Below are 21,340 nucleotides of genomic sequence, written 5' to 3'. Positions count from 1 at the left end.
CTCTCCACTCACATTGTTTTGTTTCTTAAAGACTTGATTAGTTGTAAGTATTCGCATTCCAACCATTATTCATGTAAATTGAGTCTGTGTCTTTATATGCTCTGTTTGTGAACAGAATTCCCACTCGCCTGAAGAAGGGGCTTGCAGCTCCGAAAGCTTGTGTGGCTTTTGCTACCAAATAAACCTGTTGGACTTTAACCTGGTGTTGTTAAACTTCTTACAGAATCATTATGCCAGCAGTTCATTTTAGATGATGGTACAATTTTAGCAAACAGCCTGATTCCACTTTGTTGTCCTTTCCTTTCATCCACAGTACAATACTTCCGCTTCTCAATCTCCTTTCTGAGGTCACACATGACTGTTGATTCATCTATTCTTTCCTTTACACAAATGATGAGCTATTTTTGATGATCCTACAATTTATGTTCAGGCAATTTGAACAACTCAGGAACATGTTCCAAAACAGTCAATTTGTCTTGAGTCTGTCTCCACACCTGCTCACTTTCTTTGTTCACATCATTGTCCATTAACTGGTTTTGCTTTTTCACCTATGATTGATTGAAACTTTCGACTGCTGCATCTCAGACTGAGTAAACATCAGTGTTTCCATCTGAACCTGTGCCAACTTGAAAAGGTCATGTTTGCAAGGATATTGTTTAATTGGAACAGCATTTCCCACAGCTGTCTCACTCGCAATTATCTTAGTACTTTCCAGTGTATTCCCACATACTTGTCCATGTGATATTAATAACTCGTTCAAGCCAGTTTGATTTTCCTCTGGAAGGTAACTCAATAATTTATCCCAATTTTTAATACCGTCTTTATCCAATTTAATTTGAGGATGTCAAATTCAGAGTTATCTGGATTTGGTTTTTCCCTCTGATTTATAACCACTAAAACCTCCTTCTCCTGATCTCCTTACCTGTAAAAATACCTTTTAAGCATTTTCACATGACATACTCTGTGAGTTTTCCTTCTATCTGGTGTTCTTATCAAATAATTCACCTCACTCAATTTCCTTCCAATATAGATGGCACAGTAAGGAGTCTCACCACACCGGATTAAAGTCCAAAAGGTTTAACCTGGTGCTGTGAGCCTTCTTACTGTGCCCACTCCAGTCCAACCCCGGCATCTCAACATCATGGCGACCATCGATGGCTACCATTATGGCTAGCATCAAAGTGGAGAGGATCTCCAAGAAGATCTCACATATCGACGAACCTGATGAAGGAACAGGGGCCTTGTGATTCCAAATAAACCTGTTGGACTTTAACCTGGTGTTGTGAGACTTCTTACTATTCCTTTGAATTTGATAAGGCCCACTAAACCTTGCTTTTAAAGGCTCAGCTTCCAATGATAGCAATACTAAGACTTTATTCCCACTAGCAAAACTATGAGTTTTTAATTTCTTATCTGCTTCCTGTTTCATCACGTGCTGTGCTATTTTTAAATGTTGTCGAACCAATTCACCTGCTCTAATCAACCTTTCCCTAAAGTTTGACATATAGTCCGCTAATGTAGTCTTCGAATGCTCACTCACTAATTTCTCTTTAATCAGTTTAAGTGGTCCCCTTACCTCATAACCAAAAATCAATTCAAATGGACTGAATTTGGTTGACTCATTAGGTACATTCCTAATTGCAAAGAGTACAAATCCTTTATCCCAATCCTCTGGATAATCTTGACAATGTAAGAAGCCGAACAACACCAGGTTAAAGTCCAACAGGTTTATTTGGTAGCAAAAGCCACTAGCTTTCGGAACAGGCTGTTCCTTCGTCAGGTGGGTGGGAGTTCTGACGAAGGGACAGCTTGTTCTGAAAGCGAGTGGCTTTTGCTACCAAATAAACCTGTTGGACTTTAACCTGGTGTTGTTGGACTTTAACCTGGTGTTGTTAGACTTCTTACTGTGTTTACCCCAGTCCAACGCCGGCATCTCCACATCTTAATCTTGACAATAACATTGGCTTTAAAGTTTGATGCCATCATTCTAACGCACTGGATGATACACGATTCTGGATGATATGCAGTTGATTTAAATTGTTTAGTTCGTAATTTATCCATAAGCTCCTTGAATAACTTTGAGGTAAAATTTGATCCTTGATCTGATTGTATTTCTGTGGGTCGTCCATATCTGGTAAAAAATTGAAGTAATTCATCTACAATCCTTTTAGCTGTAACATTACGTGATGGAATGACCTCTAGAAACCTAGTAGACACACCCATTACAGTCAATAGACATTGATTCCCACTTTTCGTCTTAGGGAGGGGTCCTATGCAATCAGTTAAAACCCTTGTAAATGGTTGCTCAAATGCTGGAATGGGTATTAAGGGTGCTGGTTTTATCACTGCTTGAGGTTTCCCTATCACTTGACATGACCAACAAAATTTAACTACATCTTTATGCAGTCCAGGCCAATAAAAATGTTTTTTTAATTTTAGCTTGAGTTTTCCTTACTCCCAAGTGACCTCGTACTGGTACCTCATGCGCTACTCGCAACACCTCCTTTCTCTACCCTACCGGCAATACCACTTGATAAACTTCTGCCCACTGTTCATCCACCTGAATTTTTAAAGTAATAACATTCTGGTATAGACTCAGATTCCTCTTCCGTGTATGCTCTCTAATACAACTGTTTTATTTCTATATCTTCCTGTTGTAACTCTGCCAACTTTCCTGAACTAAAAATATCCACCTCATCCTCCACCTGTTCTTGTTCTTTTCTAATCATCTGATTAAAAATCATTTCTGATAATTGAACTTCAACTTTGTTATCTTCACTCATTGATTTCTCCACCTGTCTTAACCGGTGACTTTGTGACCGTGTTACTACACAATCAGGAAAAATCCTAGGATATGCATCCTTCAACAACTCAGTTGTTTGATTCTCTACTGGCTTTTCAACCACAGTAGGCATCACTCCCACCTGTGATCCAACTATATCGTTACCCAAGATAAACTGTATTCCTGGACAAGATCATTTCTCTACTACTCCTACTGCCACTTCACCACTTTTCACTGGACTCTCCAACCTCACCTTGTAACACTACTCTTCTCACCCTGAATTCCACATATTACCACCTTTTCTAGCAATACTCCTCCCAAACTACACAACTGAAAGCGGAAGCGCAGGTGGAGAAGGTCAAGAAGGCTTAGGGCACGCTTGTTCTGTATGCCATCTGTCTGAAAGTAGAAGCCAAACTGTTGACGCTGGTGGACACCAGTGAACTCGAACCAGTGACGACAAGTGGTTGGGCAACTCCGATCATACCCATTTTAAAACACGACAGATCAATCTGAATCCAGTAACTACCCAATGCCCTTGATCAAAGATCTATTCAGTGGCCTGGCATGTGAACAAACATTCACAAAGGTGGATCTGTCACAGGCCTACCTGCAGATGGGAGTGGCTGCTGAATCCAAACTTCTTATGTCCATAGTGACTCTTTGGGGTTTGTTTCACTATAAAAGGCTCCTCTTTTGGAGCACGTCAGCATTATTTCAGAGGTCTATGGACGAAATTATAAGTGAACTCAAATGGTTACAATGCTACCTTGATGATATCTTGATCACTGGCTCCGTAGAGGAAGAGCACTTAGAGTCTTGAGACCCTAAAATGTCTACAAGCACAGAAAACCCTGACTTCTTCCAGAACTTGATAGAATACTTATGGCACATCATCGACAAGGCACCAAAGAAAATGGGGACAATCATGGCAGCTCCTCGGCCTACTAATGTATCTCAGGTAAGGTCTTTCCTGCGTCTGATGAATTATTATGGCAAATTTCTTCCAAATTTGGTGACCATTTTGATGCCATTATGTAATCTTCTATGTAAGGGCCAATCTTGGAAATGGAATCAGGATGTGAATAAGCATATCTCACAGGCAGGTCAGAGGTCGGATGTCTTGGTTCACTTCAACCTTTGCAATTGGCGTGCGATGCTTCACCTTATGGAATTGGTGCAGTGCTGTCACACACCCTACCCAATAGAGAGGAGACGCTGATTATCTTCACTCTATGCTCTCTAACCAGTGCAGAGACGAGATGCACACAACGCAAGAAGGAGGCCCTCAGCATCATTTTCAGTGTGAGGAAATTTCACCACGACTTATATAGCTCAATCTTTCTGGTTGTATCATATCTTGGTATGGCTCCTGCTCTGTCCAAGACTACAAAAAACTACAAAGGGTCCTGAACGAAGCCCAGTCCATCACGCAAACCAGCCCCCCATCCATTGACTCTGTCTGCATTTCCCACTGCCTCAGAAAAGCAGCCAGCGTAATCAAGGACCCCATGCACTCTCGCTTCCACCTTCTGTTGGGAAAAAGATACAAAAGTCTGAAGACACATACCAACCAACTCAAGAACAGCTTCCCTGCTGCTTCAGACTTTTGAATGGACCTACCTCATATTAAGTTGGTCTTTCTCTGCACCCTAGCTATGACTGTAACACTATATTCTGCACTCTCTCCTTCTTTCTCTATGTATGATATGTTTCATCTGTGTAGCACGCAAGAAACAATATTTTTCACTGTATACCGATACATGTGACAATAATAAATCAAATCGCTATATCTTCACAATTGCAATTTTCCAGTTCTGGCAACATTTTGGTAAATCTCCTCTGCACTTTCTCCAGATCAATTATATCCTTCCTGTAATATGGTGACCAGAACTGCACACAATACTCCAGTTGTGGCCTCTAGTGTTTTATACAATTCCAACATCATATCGTCACTTTTATATTTCATACCCCTGCTAATGAAAGTCAGCATTTGATATACCTTCTTTACCACCATGTCTACATGAACTGCTGCCTTTAGGGACCTGTGTACTTGTACACCAAGATCTCTCACTTCATCTACCGCTCTTGATATATTCCCATTTGCTCAATACTGTTACTCTCTCTGTACCTTAACACTGTTACTCTCTGGGGGGAATTTTACCATTTTGAGTCTAAGTGCCGGATCTGGGCGTCAAATATATCCGCGCCTGGAATCCTCTTTCCAGCGGAGCCCATACGCGTTTTGCCGGCTCCGCCCCGATCCGCGCTGTGTGTGGGGCTTAGCGCTGGCGGACCGATCGGAGATCTGAACTGCACGTGTGCAGTTTGAAAAAATTCTGACAGCGCGCCCGGGCGCGAAAAAACAGCAGAAAGCTGGGGGGGGGGGGGGGGGGGGGGGGCGGGGTGGGGGTATGACCAATCATCCCCTTGGGGGAGGTGGGAGGGGAGGGGGTGTGACGTCTCATCCTCTGGGGGGGGGTGGGAGGGGAGGGGGTGTGACATCTCATCCTCTGGTCGGGGGGGGTTCCGCTGCCTGTCTGCGGCCGATCCCTCCTGGCACCATCACTGGTTCACTACCAGCCACAGCCATCTCTCCCGCTCTCTCGCACCTGCAGGGAAGAGTAATCTGTCTGGCATGCACCAGACCCGTGCCCAAATCGGGTGTCGGTAAAGCCACAATCTGCTCAGAATCGGGTGCAGATCGCAGTATAGGCCCGACGCCCAACCTTACCGCGATTTCGCGCCCAAAAACGGGCGTGAAGTTTTGGTAAGGCCCTCTGTGTCCCTCAACACTAATCCCTATTACTCTCTGTGTACCTGAATACGAATCCCAGTTACTCTCTGTGCACCTCAATACTAATCCCTGTTACTCTGTCTCCCTCAATACTAATCCCTGTTACTCTGTGTCCCTCAATAATAATCCCTGTTACTCTGTGTCCCTCAGTATTAATCCCTGTTACTCTGTGTCCCTCAATATTAATCCCTGTTACTCTGTGTCCCTCAATATTAATCCCTGTTACTCTGTGTCCCTTAATAATAATCCCTGTTACACTGTGTCCCTCAATAATAATCCCTGTTGCTCTCAGTGTACTTCTGCAATAATGTTATTCTCTGTGTACTTCAATACTAATCGCAATTATTCTCTTTACATCGAGAATAACCGATCTTATACTCTGCTGCTCGATAATATTCCTCATTCTCTGTGTAAATCAATACCAATTGCCTTTAGTCTCTGAGTATGTGTCTGTGAATCAATAATACTCTCTGTTACTCCGGCACTATCATTGTAATAGATTGCCGTTTCCTTGAGTAATTCATCCCCGTCACTGTTGATTTTGATGTGAGTTTTCCTGGTCTTCTTTTATCTCAGTGCATTACCATGTTAAATATCTTGTGAAGCGGAAGAAGGAGACTTATGTATAGATGAGACATGAAGGCTCAGTTAGGGCGCTTGAGAATTACAAGTTAGCCAGGAAGGACCTAAAGAGAGAGCTAAGAAGAGCCAGGAGGGGACATGAGAAGTCTTTGGCAGGTAGGATCAAGGAAAACCCTAAAGCTTTCTATAGGTATGTCAGGAATAAAAGAATGACTCGGGTAAGATAAGGGCTAGTCAAGGACAGTAGTCTGGGAAGTTGTGCGTGGAGTCCGAAGAGATAGGAGAGGCGCTAAATTAATATTTTTCGTCAGTATTCACACAGGGAAAAGGCAATGTTGTCGAGGAGAATACTGAGATACAGGCTATTAGACTAGACGGGATTGAGGTTCATAAGGAGGAGGTGTTAGCAATTCTGGAAAGTGTGAAAATAGATAAGTCCCCTGGGCCGGATGAGATTTATCCTAGGATTCTCTGGGAGGCTAGGGAGGAGATTGCAGAGCCTTTGGCTTTGATTTTTATGTCGTCATTATCTACAGGAATAGTGCCAGAAGACTGGAGGATAACAAATGTTCAAGAAGGGGAGTAGGGACAACCCTGGTAATTATAGACCAGTGAGCCTTACTTCTGTTGTGGGCAAAGTTTTGGAAAGGATTATAAGAGATAGGATTTATAATCATCTAGAAAGGAATAATTTGATTAGGGATAGTCAACACGGTTTTGTGAAGGGTAGGTCGTGCCTCAAAACCTTATTGAGTTCTTTGAGAAGGTGACCAAAGAGGTGGATGAGGGTAAAGCAGTTGATGTGGTGTATATTGATTTCAGTAAAGCATTTGATAAGGTTCCCTACGGTAGGCTATTACAGAAAATACGGAGGCATGGGATTGAGAGTGATTTAGTGGTTTGGACAAGGAATTGGCTAGCTGTAAGGAAACAGAGGGTGGTGGTTGATGGGAAATGTTCATCCTGGAGTTCAGTTACTAGTGGTGTACCACAAGGATCTGTTTTGGGGCCACTGCTGTTTGTCATTTTTATAAATGACCTGGATGAGGGCGTAGAAGAATGGGTTAGTAAATTTGCGGATGACACTAAAGTCGGTGGAGTTGTGGGCACTGCGGAAGGATGTTGCAGGTTACAGAGGGACATAGATAAGCTGCAGAGCTGGGCTGAGAGATGGCAAATGGAGTTTAATGCGGAAAAGTGTGAGGTGATTCACTTTGGAAGGAGAGACAGGAATACAGAGTACTGGGCTAATGGTAAGATACTTGGTAGTGTGGATGAACAGAGTGATCTGGGTGATAGTGCATAAATCCCTTAAAGTTGGCACCCAGGTTGATAGGATTGTTAAGAAGGTGTACGGTGTGTTAGCTTTTATTGGTAGAGGGGTTGAGTTTCGGAGCCATGAGGTTATATTGCAGCTGTACAAAACTCTGGTGCGGCCGCATTTGGAGTATTGCGTACAGTTCTGGTCACCGCATTATAGGAAGGATGTGGAAGCATTGGAAAGGGTGCAGAGGAGATTTACCAGGATGTTGCCTGGTATGGTGGGAAGGTCTTATGAGGAAAGGCTGAGGGACTTGAGACTGTTTTCGTTAGAGAGAAGAAGGTTAAGAGGTGACTTAATAGAGGCATACAAGATGATCAGAGGATTAGATAGGGTGGACAGTGAGACCTTTTTCCTCGGAGGTTGATGGCTAGCACGAGGGGACATAGCTTTAAATTGAGGGGTGATAGATATGGGACAGATGTCAGAGGTAGATTCTTTACTCAGAGAGTAGTAAGGGCGTGGAATGCCCTGCCTGCAGCAGTAGTGGACTCGTCAACATTAAGGGCATTTAAATGGTCATTGGATAAACATATGGATGATATTGGAATAGTGTAGGTTAGATGGGCTTTAGATTGGTTTCACAGGTCGGCGCAACATCAAGGGCCGAAGGGCCTGTACTGCGCTGTAATGTTCTATGTTCTATGCTGCTTCCTGTTATTCTCACTGTATCTAGCTGTGTCTCCCTGTTACTGTCTATCACTGACACTCACATTTATTCCCAACATATCTCACTGTTACCAACTGTGCCCCACTGGTAATCAATTACTGTCACTCTCACTCTATCTCACTGACACTTGCTATTACTGTCGCTGTATTTCGTGGACACTCACTATTACTCTCACCGTATCTCACTGATACTCACTATTACTCTCGGTCTATCTTACTGACACTCACTATTACTCTCGGTCCATCTCACTGACACCCACTATTACTCTCAGTTTATCTCACTAACACTCACTATTACTCTCACTATCTCACTGACACTCACTATTACTCTCAGTCTATCTCACTAACACTCACTATTACTCTCACTATCTCACTGACACTCACTATTACCCTCACTCTATATCCCTGACACTCACTATTACTCTCACTATCTCACTGACACTCACTATTACCCTCACTCTATATCCCTGACACTCACTATTACTCTCACTATCTCACTGACACTCACTATTACTCTCACTATCTCACTGACACTCACTATTACCCTCACTCTATATCCCTGACACTCACTATTACTCTCACTATCTCACTGACACTCACTATTGCTCTCAGTCTATCTCACTGACACTCACTATTACTCTCACTCTATCTCACTGATACTCACTATTACTCTCACTGTATCTCACTGACACTCACTATTACTCTCACTGTATCTTATTTACACTCGCTATTGCTCTAACTCTATCTCACTGATACTCACTATTACTCTCGGTCTATCTTACTGATTCTCACTATTACTCTTGGTCCATCTCACTGACACCCACTATTACTCTCAGTTTATCTCACTGACACTCACTATTACTCCTCAGGATATCTCACTAACACTCACTATTACTCTCACTCTATATCCCTGACACTCACTATTACTCTCACTATCTCACTGACCCTCACTATTACTCTCACTATATCTCACTGACCCTCACTATTACTCTCACTGTATCTCACTGACACTCACTATTACTCTCACTGTATCTCACTGACACTCACTATTACTCTCATTGTCTCTCACTGACACTCACTATTACTCTCACTGTCTCTCACTGACACTCACTATTACTCTCACTGTATCTCACTGACCCTCACTATTACTCTCACTGTATCTCACTGACACTCACTATTACTCTCACTGTATCTCACTGACACTCACTATTACTCTCACTGTATCTCACTGACACTCACTATTACTCTCACTGTATCTCACTGACACTCACTATTACTCTCACTCCATCTCACTGACACTCACTATGACTCTCACTGTATCTCACTGACACTCACTATTACTCTCACTGTATCTCACTGACACTCACTATTATTCTCTCTGTAGCTCACTGTCCCTCACTCTTTCTCTCAGTCTATCTCACTGCCACTCACCATTACTCTCAATCTATCTCCCTGTCACTCACTATTAATTTCAGTCTGTCTCCCTGAAGCTCACTATCACTCTCAGTCTACCTCACTGACACTCACTATTACTCTCAGTCTATCTCCCTGTCACTCACTATTACTCTCAGCCTATCTCCCTGTCACTCACTATCACTCTAAATCTTTCTCACTGACATTCACTATGACACGTCAGGGTATCTCACTGACATTGTTACTCTCAGTCTCTCTCATTGACACTGTTACTCCTTGGGCTATCTCACTGACACTCACTATTACTCTCACTCTATATCCATGACATTCACTATTTCTCTAAATTTCGTTCACTGACACTCACTATTACTCCTCAGGCTATCTCACTGACACTCACTATTACTCTCACTCTATATCCCTGACATTCACTATTACTCTCAATTTCATTCACTGACACTCACTATTACTCCTCAGTCTATCTCATTGACACTCACTATCACTCTCACTTTATATCCCTGACACTCATAGAAATCATAGAAATCATAGAAACCCTACAGTGCAGTAAGAGGCCATTCGGCCCATCGAGTCTGCACCGACCACAATCCCACCCAGGTCCTACCCCCATATCCCTACATATTTTACCCGCTAATCCCTCTAACCTACACATCTCAGGACACTAAGGGGCAATTTTAGCATGACCAATCAACCTAACCCGCACATCTTTGGACTGTGGGAGGAAACCGGAGCACCCGGAGGAAACCCACGCAGACACGAGGAGAATGTGCAAACTCCACACTCACTATTACACTCAGTCTATCTCACTGACACTCACTATCACTCTCACTCTATATCCCTGACACTCACTATTACACTCAGTCTATCTCACTGACACTCACTATCACTCTCACTCTATATCCCTGACACTCACTATTACTCTCAGACTATCTCACTGACACTCACTATTACTCTCAGTCTATCTCAAGGCCAATCCATGTGTGACTCTCAGGGTGAAATTGTTCAGTTCTGCGCGCCTCAAGAATCATGGCGACCGGGACATTGACCATGCAAAGTTCCTTTGCCCCAGGTGGGATTTTCCGGGCTTGGGGTGAGTGCAGCTGTAAAATCACGCCGTCTGTGTCATTCATATCAATGCAATGATATCTCAGTGTGTCTGTGTGCTGTGTTGTACCTTTCCATGGCGAGATACAAGAATGGCCACATCCATTACTGCAGCATTTTGCGCTCCCGGGACAGTCACTGTCAATTGTACATAATTCTGCACACAATCCACCTCCAGATGGTTTCGGAGGACAGGATCCGGGTTTATCTGTGGGAAAAAGAAATCATTGTGTGAGCTGATCAAAATATTGAAAATTAGACAAACCCTGACAATACTGGCTCAGAGATCCTTCATTCCCTTACTGATTCGTGTTACTCTCTATGTCCCTCAATACTATTCACTCTTACTCTGTGTCCCTCAACACCAATCCCTGTTACTCTATGTCCCTCAATACTAATCTCTGTTACTCTGTTTCCATCAATATTAATTCCTGTTACTCTCTGTGTCCCTCAGTATTAATCCCTGTTACTCTCTGTGTCCCTCAATACAAATCCCTATTACTTTGTGTACCTCAATACTAATCCCTATTACTCTATGTGTCCCTCAATATTAATCCCTGGTACTCTCTATATACCTCAGTACTAATCGAAGTTACTCTCTGTATACCTCAATATTAATCCCTATTTCTGTGTGTACCTCAATACTAATCCCTGTTACTCTCTGTGTATTTCAATGCTAATCCTTCTTATTCTTGTACCTCAATGTTAATCACTGTTACTATGTGTGTACCTCAGTACTAATCCCTGATACTCTGCATTCTTCAATACTAATCCCTGTTACTCTGTGTACCTCAATACTAATTGCTGTTACTCTCTGTGTACCTCAATACTAATCCCTGTTACCCACTGTATCCCTCAATACAAACCTCTGTTACTTTGTCTGATCCTCAGTACTAAACCCTGTTATTCTGTGTGCACCTCAGTCCTAATTCACGTCACTCTATGTGTACCTCAATACTAATCTTTGTTACTCTGTGTGTTCCTCAGTACTAATCCCTGTTACTCTGTGTACCTCAGTACTAATCCTTGTTACTCTCTGTCTACTTCAATACTAATCCCTGTTATTCTCTGTCGACCTCAATACTAATCCCTGTCACTCTGTGTGTACCTCAATACTAATCCCTGTTACTCTCTTTGTACCTCAATACCAACTAATCTCTGGAGAGTTGGCTGACTTGGAGCCAGAGCAGGTTAGTAAACCAAGGGATTTTATGAAACTAGATGTGATATGAGTCGATACTTGGGCAGCTGAAATTTGAATAATCTTATATTCGCATAGGCTAAAGGTAGGGGTCTATGTTATGTTAACTCCATCATTAAATCATTCAGTGCACAAGGTGGCCATTCAGCCGATCCTGTGAGCACTGGTTCTCTGAATGAGCAACTCAACTTGTCACATTCTCCCGCCTTTTCCCCGTAACCCTGCATATTCATCCTGTACAGAGAACTCATAGAAATCATAGAAATCCTACAGTGCAGAAGGAGGCCATTCGACCCATCGAGTCTGCACCGACCACAATCCCACCCAGGCCCTACCCCCACATATTTTACCCACTAATCCACGCATCCCAGGACTCTAAGGGGCAATTTTTTTTTAACCTGGCCAATCAACCTAACCCGCACATCTTTGGACTGTGGGAGGAAACCAGAGCACCCAGAGGAAACCCACGCAGACACGAGGAGAATGTGCAAACTCCACACAGACAGTGACCCGAGCCGGGAATCGAACCTGGGACCCTGGAGCTGTGAAGCAGCAGTGCTAACCACTGTGCTACCGTGCCGTCCCACTGTCTGATCCAAAGGTAGGAGAGTCTAAAACTAGAGGGCATAGATTTAAGGTGAGAGGGGAGAGATACAAAAGAGTCCAGAGGGGCAATGTTTTCACACAGAGGGTGGTGAGTGTCTGGAACAAGCTGCCAGAGGTAATAGTAGAGGCGGGTACAATTTTGTCTTTTGAAGCGCATTTAGACAATTACATGGGTAAATGGGTATAGAGGGATATGGGCCAAACGCAGGCAATTGGGACTAGCTTAGGGGTTTTTAAAAAATTGACAAGTTGGGCCACAGGGTCTGTTTCCATGCTGTAAACCTCTATGACCCAATGATTCCCTTTTGAAAGCTTCAATATAACTTGCCTTCACCACACTCTCAGGGAGGGATTACTATACCCTAACCATTCGCTGCTGAAAAAGTTTCTTCCTCACTGTTGATTTAACTTGTTTGAGTAATTACTTTAAGTCTCTGCCTTTTCAATCTGATCCTTTTATGAGCAGGAACAGTTTTTCTCCCTATCTACTCTGTCCCTGCCCCCTCACCGTTTTGAACATCTCTATCAATATCCTCTCAGCCTTCTGCTCTCCAAGGGGAACAGTTACAACCTCTCTGATCTATCCTTATAACTGAAGTTTCTCATTCCTGGAACCATTCTCATGAATCTTTACTCTCTCTAATGCCTTCACGCCCTTCCTATAGTGTGACTCCCAGACAATATTCCAGCTGGAATCTAACTAGAATCCTGTATAAGTTCAGAATAGCCTCCTTGCTCTTGTACTTTATGCCCCCATTAATAAATCTCAGAATATTATTTGTTTTATTAACTGCTCTCCACCTGTCCTGCTGCCTTCAATGATTGATGCACAAATACACCCAGGTCCCTCTGCTCCTGCACATCTCAGGCTCATAACTTTTATTTTGTATTGTCTCTCCGTGTTCTTCCAACCAAAATTTTATCTACCAGCTGTCCACCCGCTCCACCAGCTTGCCCAGGTCCTTTTGAAGTTCTACACGTCCTCCTCAAAGTTTACAATACTTGCAAGTGTTTGTATCACCCGCAAACTTTGAACTTGCAACCATTGACTAGATCATTAATCTACATCAGAAAAAGCAAGAGTTCCAATGCCAAGCTTAAAGGAACTCCATTACAAACCTTCCTCCAGCCCAAAAAATGTCCATTCGCCGTTAGTGTTTTCTGACACTCAGCCAATTTCATATCCGTGTTGCTACCATGGCCTTCCTCACGAATCTGTTGTGTGGCACTGTACCAAACAACTTCTGGAAGTCCATCAACAGCTCTACCCTCATCAACTCTCACTGTTATCTCTTCAAAAAATTCCAAGTTAGTTACACCTTGGGTGGAATTTTCCCTTTTTAATGCAGAGTGTTGCAGTTAGCGGGGAAAATGGTATTGAAGCTGCCGGCCCCAACAGCAGAATTTTCCACTGCTCTGCTCGAAACAATGTGGAGAAAAACCAAAGGGGCAGATCTCGTGACATCACGCTGACAGGGTGAGCTCTGATTGAGCATCCCCATCCCTCCCCCGCCACCCTTCCCCCAACCCACCACCCCCCAAACACACCCACAAGCCTCCTTTTCCACACCCACCACCACCATTCCCCCTGCCACCACCCTGCCCCCCACCACGCCCACCACCACCCTCCTCCTCACATCCCTTCATTTTTAAAGGTCACCCCAGTGCCCATAAATTAGAATGCAACACCACCACTCCCCCCCCCCCCCCGACCCCCAGCACTGCCCCCCCCAGCACTGTGCTACAGAGCAGTGCCTGAGTATTACACTCCCCCACTCCCTCCCGCTCAAGCAATACAGGTCACCTGAGCTCCTCCGGCAGACCTGCTCACCAGGGGTAGGCCCCGGGAGACTGGTTGTAATTCACAGTGAAGTGTCCTCACGGTGACCTGACTGGATAATCTAAAGGAGGGGAGCAGGGGTGGGGTGTTATCTGGCTTGGAGGCCTGATGGTTATATTCACATTTATAATAATGGGGTTCCCAATAGTGAACATCAGGAATGCCATTACATCGCTGGCAAGGGACGGAGACAATCGCACCACACTCTGTGTCAGCGCGAAACACGATTTGGATATCGCAGAATTTTCCACTCCTGATGCCAATCCCGCCTGACAAAACAGAAGTTGGAAATTCTCCCCCCCGCTAATTTTACTTTAATAAATCCATGATAGCTTTCCTTAATTAATCTGCACTTGCCCGCGTGATGATTCATTTTATCCTGTATTGCTGTTTCTGGAAGTTTCCCCATCACCAAAGTTAAACTGATTATTCACTTGTTGCTGGGTTTACCTTTACAGTCTTTTGTGAACAAGAGTGTGACATTCTCCAGTCCTCTAGCACCACCTCAGAGTCTAAAGAAGACTGGAAAATTACAGCCAGAGTCTCTGCAATTCCCAATCCCACATCCCTCAGTATCCCAGGATGCATCTCATCTGATCCTGGTTCCTTATCAACTTCAAGTACAGATATCCAATATCTCCTCCTTTTCAAATTTAAAACTAATGCTATTGTCGTACCTGTTAATTCTCAGATACTTTCAACCAGTTTGCTTACTCCAAGGTTTTACCCCGGTGTCCTTATTTGCAAGATGGACAAAGGACAAACATAAGTAAAGGTTCAACAAGTTTATTAATAATAACACTATTAACCCTTAAATTACCCACATAAAATAAGAGGATACCCCAGATTCAAGTATACTACCCGCAAAGATGGTTTGGTTAAACTGCAGGCCCGATTCTCTAAGTCCCTCTGGTCCGTCATCTCGAAGGTGAGTCTCGATGGCAGCTTCTTCCTTCCTTCCTTCTCTGGTCAGTCTTCCGAATGGTCGAGGCCGCCTTTCTCGTCGAGTCTTCGCTTCTGTGTGTCTCAAAGTGTGTCCCTTTATCCCCCTGCCTGCTTGCCTTTCCAGAAACTTCTCTGGCTTCCGGCCAATGAGGTTCCAGGAGGGGGTTCCAATACCCTTGATGTCTGCCTGACAGGACACCAGGGTCCGCCCCCAGGTGTCCCATCTCCCTGCTGTTGCTTATGTATAACTTGTTATCAGATAAGGTATCTGGCCCGATCTGGGCTTCTAACAATAGGCCGGTGCATTTCAATGAGGTGCAATGATCTCCTGCTAAGTATCAGTAACGACCTTTGATGGGTGGTTGATGGGTCAGGCGCAGACGCGTTTGTGTATTTGTACAATTGGCCTGCCTGAGGTTTGACTGTGTTTGATTTCAATGTGCCCAATTCTTTAATTTAGGATATCCAATTTTATCAGCCTTAAAACTATATCACCACACTATCCAGGACCTGGATAGCATCTTCTTTCTTCATAAAAACATATGCAAAGTATTCATTTAATACCTCAACAATGCCTTTTGTCTCTAAGTGTAAATTCTTTTTTTGGTTCCTAATTGGCCCCACTCCTCCTTTTACCACCATTTTACTGTGTATATGCTCATAGAAGACTTTGGCATTCCCTTTTATACTTGCTGGTAGTCTCTCTTCATAATCTTTCTTTGTTTGTCTTATTTGCTACTTCTCCTCTCCTCTGAGCTTTCTATATTCAGCTTAACTTTCAATTGTATTTTTAACTTGACACCTATCATAAACACATTTTTTCTTATTTACCTTAACCTTTGTCTCCTTAGAAACCATAGAAACCATAGAAACCCTACAGTGCAGAAAGAGGCCATTCAGCCCATCGAGTCTACACCGACAACAATCCCACCCAGGCCCTATCCCCGTATCCCTGCATATTTACCCGCTAATCCCTATAACCCTCATATTTTACCCACTAATCCCTCTAATCTCCGCATCCCGGGACACTAAGGGGCAATTGAGTTTGGCCAATCAACCTAACCCGCACATCTTTGAACTGTGGGGGGAAACTGGAGCACCCGGAGGAAACCCAAGCAGACACGAGGAGAATGTGCAAACTCCGCACAGACAGTGACCCGAGCCAGGAATCGAACCCAGGTCCCTGGCGCTGTGAAGCAGCAGTGCTAACCACTGTGCTACCGTGCCGCCCCTATGTCATCGAGGGAGCTCTGGATTTATTTGCCTTACCTTTCCCTTTCGAGGAAATATTTCTTGAATGTGCTAGAATAATTTTTTCCTTGTAGGTAGCCCATTGATCAGTTACTAACCTTCATTCCAATTTATTCAGCTTAGATCCATTCTTACCCCATTGAAATTGGCCTTTCCCCAGTTAGTTTTTCTTATTCTGGATTGTTCTTTGTCCTTTTCTAAAGTCAGCCTGAACCTTACGATACAATGATCATTGTTCTCTAAATGTTGCCCCACTGACACTTGATTTACTTGGTCCCTCTCATTTCCAAAAATCAGGTCCAACAGTGCATCCTTTTTTGTTGGACTGGACACATATACTGCTGTAGAAAATTCTCCTGAACACAACCTGGGAACTTTTGCCCCTCTCCACCCTTTACACTCCCACTGCAGAGACTCCAGTCCACATTTGGATAAAGCCCCCTATTACACTTACATTCTCTGCATTTCTTTCTACTTTCCCTGCAGATATGTTCCTCTACATCCTTCTCACTAGTTGGTGGTCTGTAGACTACATCGAGCAATGTAATTGCACCCTTTTTGTCCCTTAGCTCTAGCCAAATTGATTCTTCCCTGAACCCTCTGGGACATCCTCTTTCTCCAGCACTGCAATGCTCTCCTTAACCAATACCGCCACCCCTCCCCCTTTCCTTCCTTCTCTGTCTCTCCCAAATACCCTGTACCCAGGAATATCTAACACCCAGTCCTGCCCTTCTTTGAGCCAGGTCTCTGTTATCGCCACAACATCACATTTCCACATGACAATCTGGGTCTGTAACTCCCCAGTCTTATTTACCACAATGTGCATTCACGCACAAGCACAGTAACCCTGATTTAGACTCTATTACTTTCTCTTCTATTCTAACTCTACCTATTTACTTATTATTTCCTGTTCTGGTTCTAACAAAGACATGGGTGAGGGTTTCAACAGCAAAAGAGCTGAAGCAGAATCAGAATGCAGAAATGGATTATAATGATCTAATGATCTAGAGGTAAGTGATCTTGGTGTTGGAGCAGATTTGTCATCAGAAATTCATTTGAAGTTGGCAAACAGCCTGTCAGTTGCTGGGGAGAGAGAAAGGAGTTTCTGCCAGAACAGTAGCTGACTCTTCCCAATATTAAATATTTAATTGGAAAAAATGTCTCAGTATTGGATATCTGATGAGCAGTCATAATTTAGAGACGAGGGAATTGAGAGAGGTGATGGTGAGGTAGAGTTGTGTGTCATCAGCGTACATGTGAGAACTGATGCTGTGTCTTTTCTGATGATGTCACTGAGGGGCAGTGTGTAGTTTAGAAATAGGAGGGAGCTGCGGATTGATCTTTTGGGAGACACCAGAGGTGTGGGAGCAGAAAGCGAAACCATTGAAACAGATTCTCTGGTTGTGATTGGATGGATAACTATGGAACGAGAGGAGAACAGATCCACCTAGCTGGATGATGGTGGATAGGCGTTGGAGGAGCATCACAGAATAACAGAATCTTTATGGCGCAGAAGGAAGCCATTCAGCCCATCAAGTCTGCAGTGGCTCTCTGAAAGAACATTCTAACCAATCGCACTTCCCAGCTTTATCCCTGTAACTTTGCACATTCCCTCTTTTCAGACAGCAATGCAATTCCCTTTTGGAAACCCCGATCAAACCTACCTCCACCCCCTCTCAGGAAGTTTGTTCCAGCCTCAAACCACCTTCTGGGTGAAAATAAATCCTCACAACGCTTCTACTCCTTTTGCCCATTATTTGGAATCTGTGCCCTCTAGCTCTTGATGCTCTCTGGAATGGGAACAGTTTCTCACTATTCACTCTGTCCATATCCCTCTGAATATTAATATTGCTATCAAGTCTCCTCTCAGCTTTCTTTTCTCCAAGGAAAATAGCCCCAACCTCTCTAATCTATCCTCATAGTTACAGTTCTTTGCCCCTGGAATCATTCTTGTGAATCTTTTCTGTATTCTCTCCAATGTCTTCTCATTCTTCCTCAAGTATGGATGTTTCCAGATGAGGACTAACTAGTGTATTATTCAAGTTCAACATGACCTCTTTCCACTTGTACTCAGTGCCCCTATTAATAAAACCTAGGATACCATATGCTTTATTAACTGTTCTCTCAACCTGTCCAGCCACCTTCAATGACTTCTGTACATATACACTGAGATCCCTCTGTTCCTAAGCCTCCTTTAGCGTATCTCCCTTTATTTTATTCCATCTCTTCATATTCTGCCAAAATGAATCATTTCACATTTCTCTGCATTGAGCTTCATTTGCCACTTGTCATTTTGAAGTTCAAGACTATCCTCACCAGTTGACAATGTTTCCAATCTTCATATCAGCAAATTTTGAAATCATGCCTTGCACACCACAGTCTAGGTTATTAACATATCAGGAAGAGCAAGGGTCCCAACACTGACCCCTGGGGAACTCCACTACAAACCTTCCCCCAATCTGAAAAAAAATACATCACTATTCCCAGTTTGCTGTCACTCAGCTAATTTCTTATCAAAGTGCCTACTTTCCCTTTTATTCCATGAGTTAGAATTTTACTCAAGTCTATTGTGTGATATTGTATCAAATGCCTTTTGAAAATCCATGTAAACCACATCAATACTCCAAGAGGGTCCCACAATTGTTACGAGGCAAGAACCAATATAACAATGTTTGGAACATCCATTACCATCTCCACAGACTGCGGATTTATCACCTGGAATTCATAACAGAGAGGGAACCAAGCATATCAGCAAAATGGAGGCCAAAGCAGAATGTCAATGGTATTCTCGGAGCTGGTAACAACTGTGAATTAACAACTTTAAACAATATTTGTTATTGAAAGATAAGAATTACAAGTAATGATTATATATTCAAAAAAAGTTCTCAGCAGTGTTGTGATTTGCCCACTTTAAGTATGATAGCCCAAACCAATGAGTCATGCAGCATGAGATATTCATCATTCCTACTAGAAACATGTATGGCCAGTAACCCAGGATGCAGGAAGCTAAACGGGGCTGAGGAGAGATTGGGAAGGTAGATGAATACCTTCGTAGCACTGCCTGGGAGCCAGGAGGAACCAGGAGACTTCCCTCCATGGGACGCCTCCTCACATCCAGAACTCCCTGAACTGGGCTTTCAATTCTCAGTCCTTGTGCTGGATCAGACTGACCCCCTCAATCAGGCTGACTCCCAGACAGGAATTCTGTCGGGGGCCAAAGGCTCTATAGCTTGTGAGGAAATCAGACTTGAATTTGGTTACACAAATCATCATAATGACATTGTTTTCATAGAAAGCTGACCTAATGTACCCTAATTCCACAAGGTCTTGCAACACTGATATTTTTTGGGATGTCTCAGTGCTGGGTGTCGAGAGGAGAGTAAAGATTGTGACATGGAACACATCATGAGATCTTGCAGAATTCTGGGATTCCCGTTCAAATCTCCAGCACCCGTTCCTCACCTGGCCAACATTAATATTGAAGACATTTTCTCTCGATTACCCTATCAAACCCACTTCATTGTTTAAAGACTTTGTCTAATCACCTCTTTAGTTTTCATGCTTCTAGAGAAAATAGTTCCAACCTTTTCTATATTCCCTGTTAGTTACAACCTCTCAGTTCCAGTTTCTTCCTTGTAAATTCTTGCAGGCACCTTCTCCACTGAGTCAATATCTTTCTCATCTGGGCTTTGAGAGAAGCTGTCTGAAATGATTTTGTCCAAATACAAATGTTGTGTTAACTTTTTTCCTCAAACACTTTAAGGAATAACAAAAATGTCTGTGTACTTACCAGCGGAGGTTGAATCGAGGAAGAGGATGCTGAGGGTGAGTAGGTAAGGGAAATATGTTCCCATGTCTGACAGTGAAGGAGCTGCACTGACCGAGACTGCAGACACAGGGAGTGAAACACAGCTAACAGCAGACTGAGAGTGTGGGCAGTCTTGGCATTTATAAGTTCCAGGTATTAGCTCACGGTCATGCCCATTAATATAATGATGGCATCAATTGTGTCAAAAACAGCCAGTTGCCAACGTACACAGGTTCCTCGTGGCCAATGCCAACAGATTTAGACAATAATATTTTTTGTGTTGACTGCAATGAGGAAAGCTAGTGTTGGGTGATGGTAAGTGATCGGGGCTTGTGACACAGAAAGCAGCATCTTGAGTTCATTGCGTCATTATATCATGGCTAATCTGTACCTTAACTCCATCGTCCCACCTTCATTTTGAAACCTTTAAGACTGCTGCCTGACCAAAACCTATTGACCTCAGTTTTGAAACTTGCCATTGATTCTTAAAAGTATTTTTTCTCAAGGAGAGAATTCCAGATTTCCCCTTTACCTGAGGAAGTATTTCCTAACATCGCACCTGAAGCTGGAAATATAGGTTCCTCCCCCTTGTTGCAGACTCTCCCCAGCAGAGGAAATCAATTCCCTCTATGATCATTTGGACGGCTGTTAGTTGGCCAGCCAGTGTGAAATCGCCTTCTAGGACCGATTGTGCCTGGAAGCACATTTTGTGCCCACTCAGTGCGCGTGCCCAACAGGTGCAAAATACAGGCCTGTATTTCTGTAACAGCCAGAAGCTTCTGGAAATACTCGACGTCTCAGCAGGATCTGTGGACAAAAAAGCAGGATTAACATCCCTGGTCTGTGACATTTTATCAGCCAGCTTATATTTCAGGTGAACCTGGTTAATCAAGGCTGGGAAATTAAAGATAATTTATTGAACAAAGGAAAGTCTATCTAACTTCACAATTAACCTGAATCACGTACTTGTAATAACTTTGGTTCACCAGCTAACAGCTAATGTTCA

At 43.4% G+C, this 21,340-nt stretch overlaps 1 protein-coding gene across 1 annotated transcript in view; it reads right to left on the bottom strand.

Annotated features, from left to right (window-relative positions):
* wfdc2 (WAP four-disulfide core domain 2) overlaps positions 1-20,436 on the bottom strand; it is a 130,353-nt gene extending 109,917 nt beyond the window's left edge. The window contains exon 1 of the mRNA XM_078236050.1: positions 20,317-20,436. Coding sequence (XP_078092176.1) covers positions 20,317-20,380 — 64 coding nt within the window. The 5' untranslated portion in view covers positions 20,381-20,436. The remainder of the gene's footprint in view (positions 1-20,316) is intronic.
* Between the last annotated feature and the right edge of the window lie 904 nt (positions 20,437-21,340).

The sequence above is a fragment of the Mustelus asterias genome, chromosome 20 (genome assembly GCF_964213995.1).
Source record: "Mustelus asterias chromosome 20, sMusAst1.hap1.1, whole genome shotgun sequence".
Taxonomy (NCBI): Eukaryota; Metazoa; Chordata; class Chondrichthyes; order Carcharhiniformes; family Triakidae; genus Mustelus; species Mustelus asterias.
Note: the sequence above shows the minus strand (reverse complement) of the source record. Positions and strands in the feature narration are given on the sequence as shown.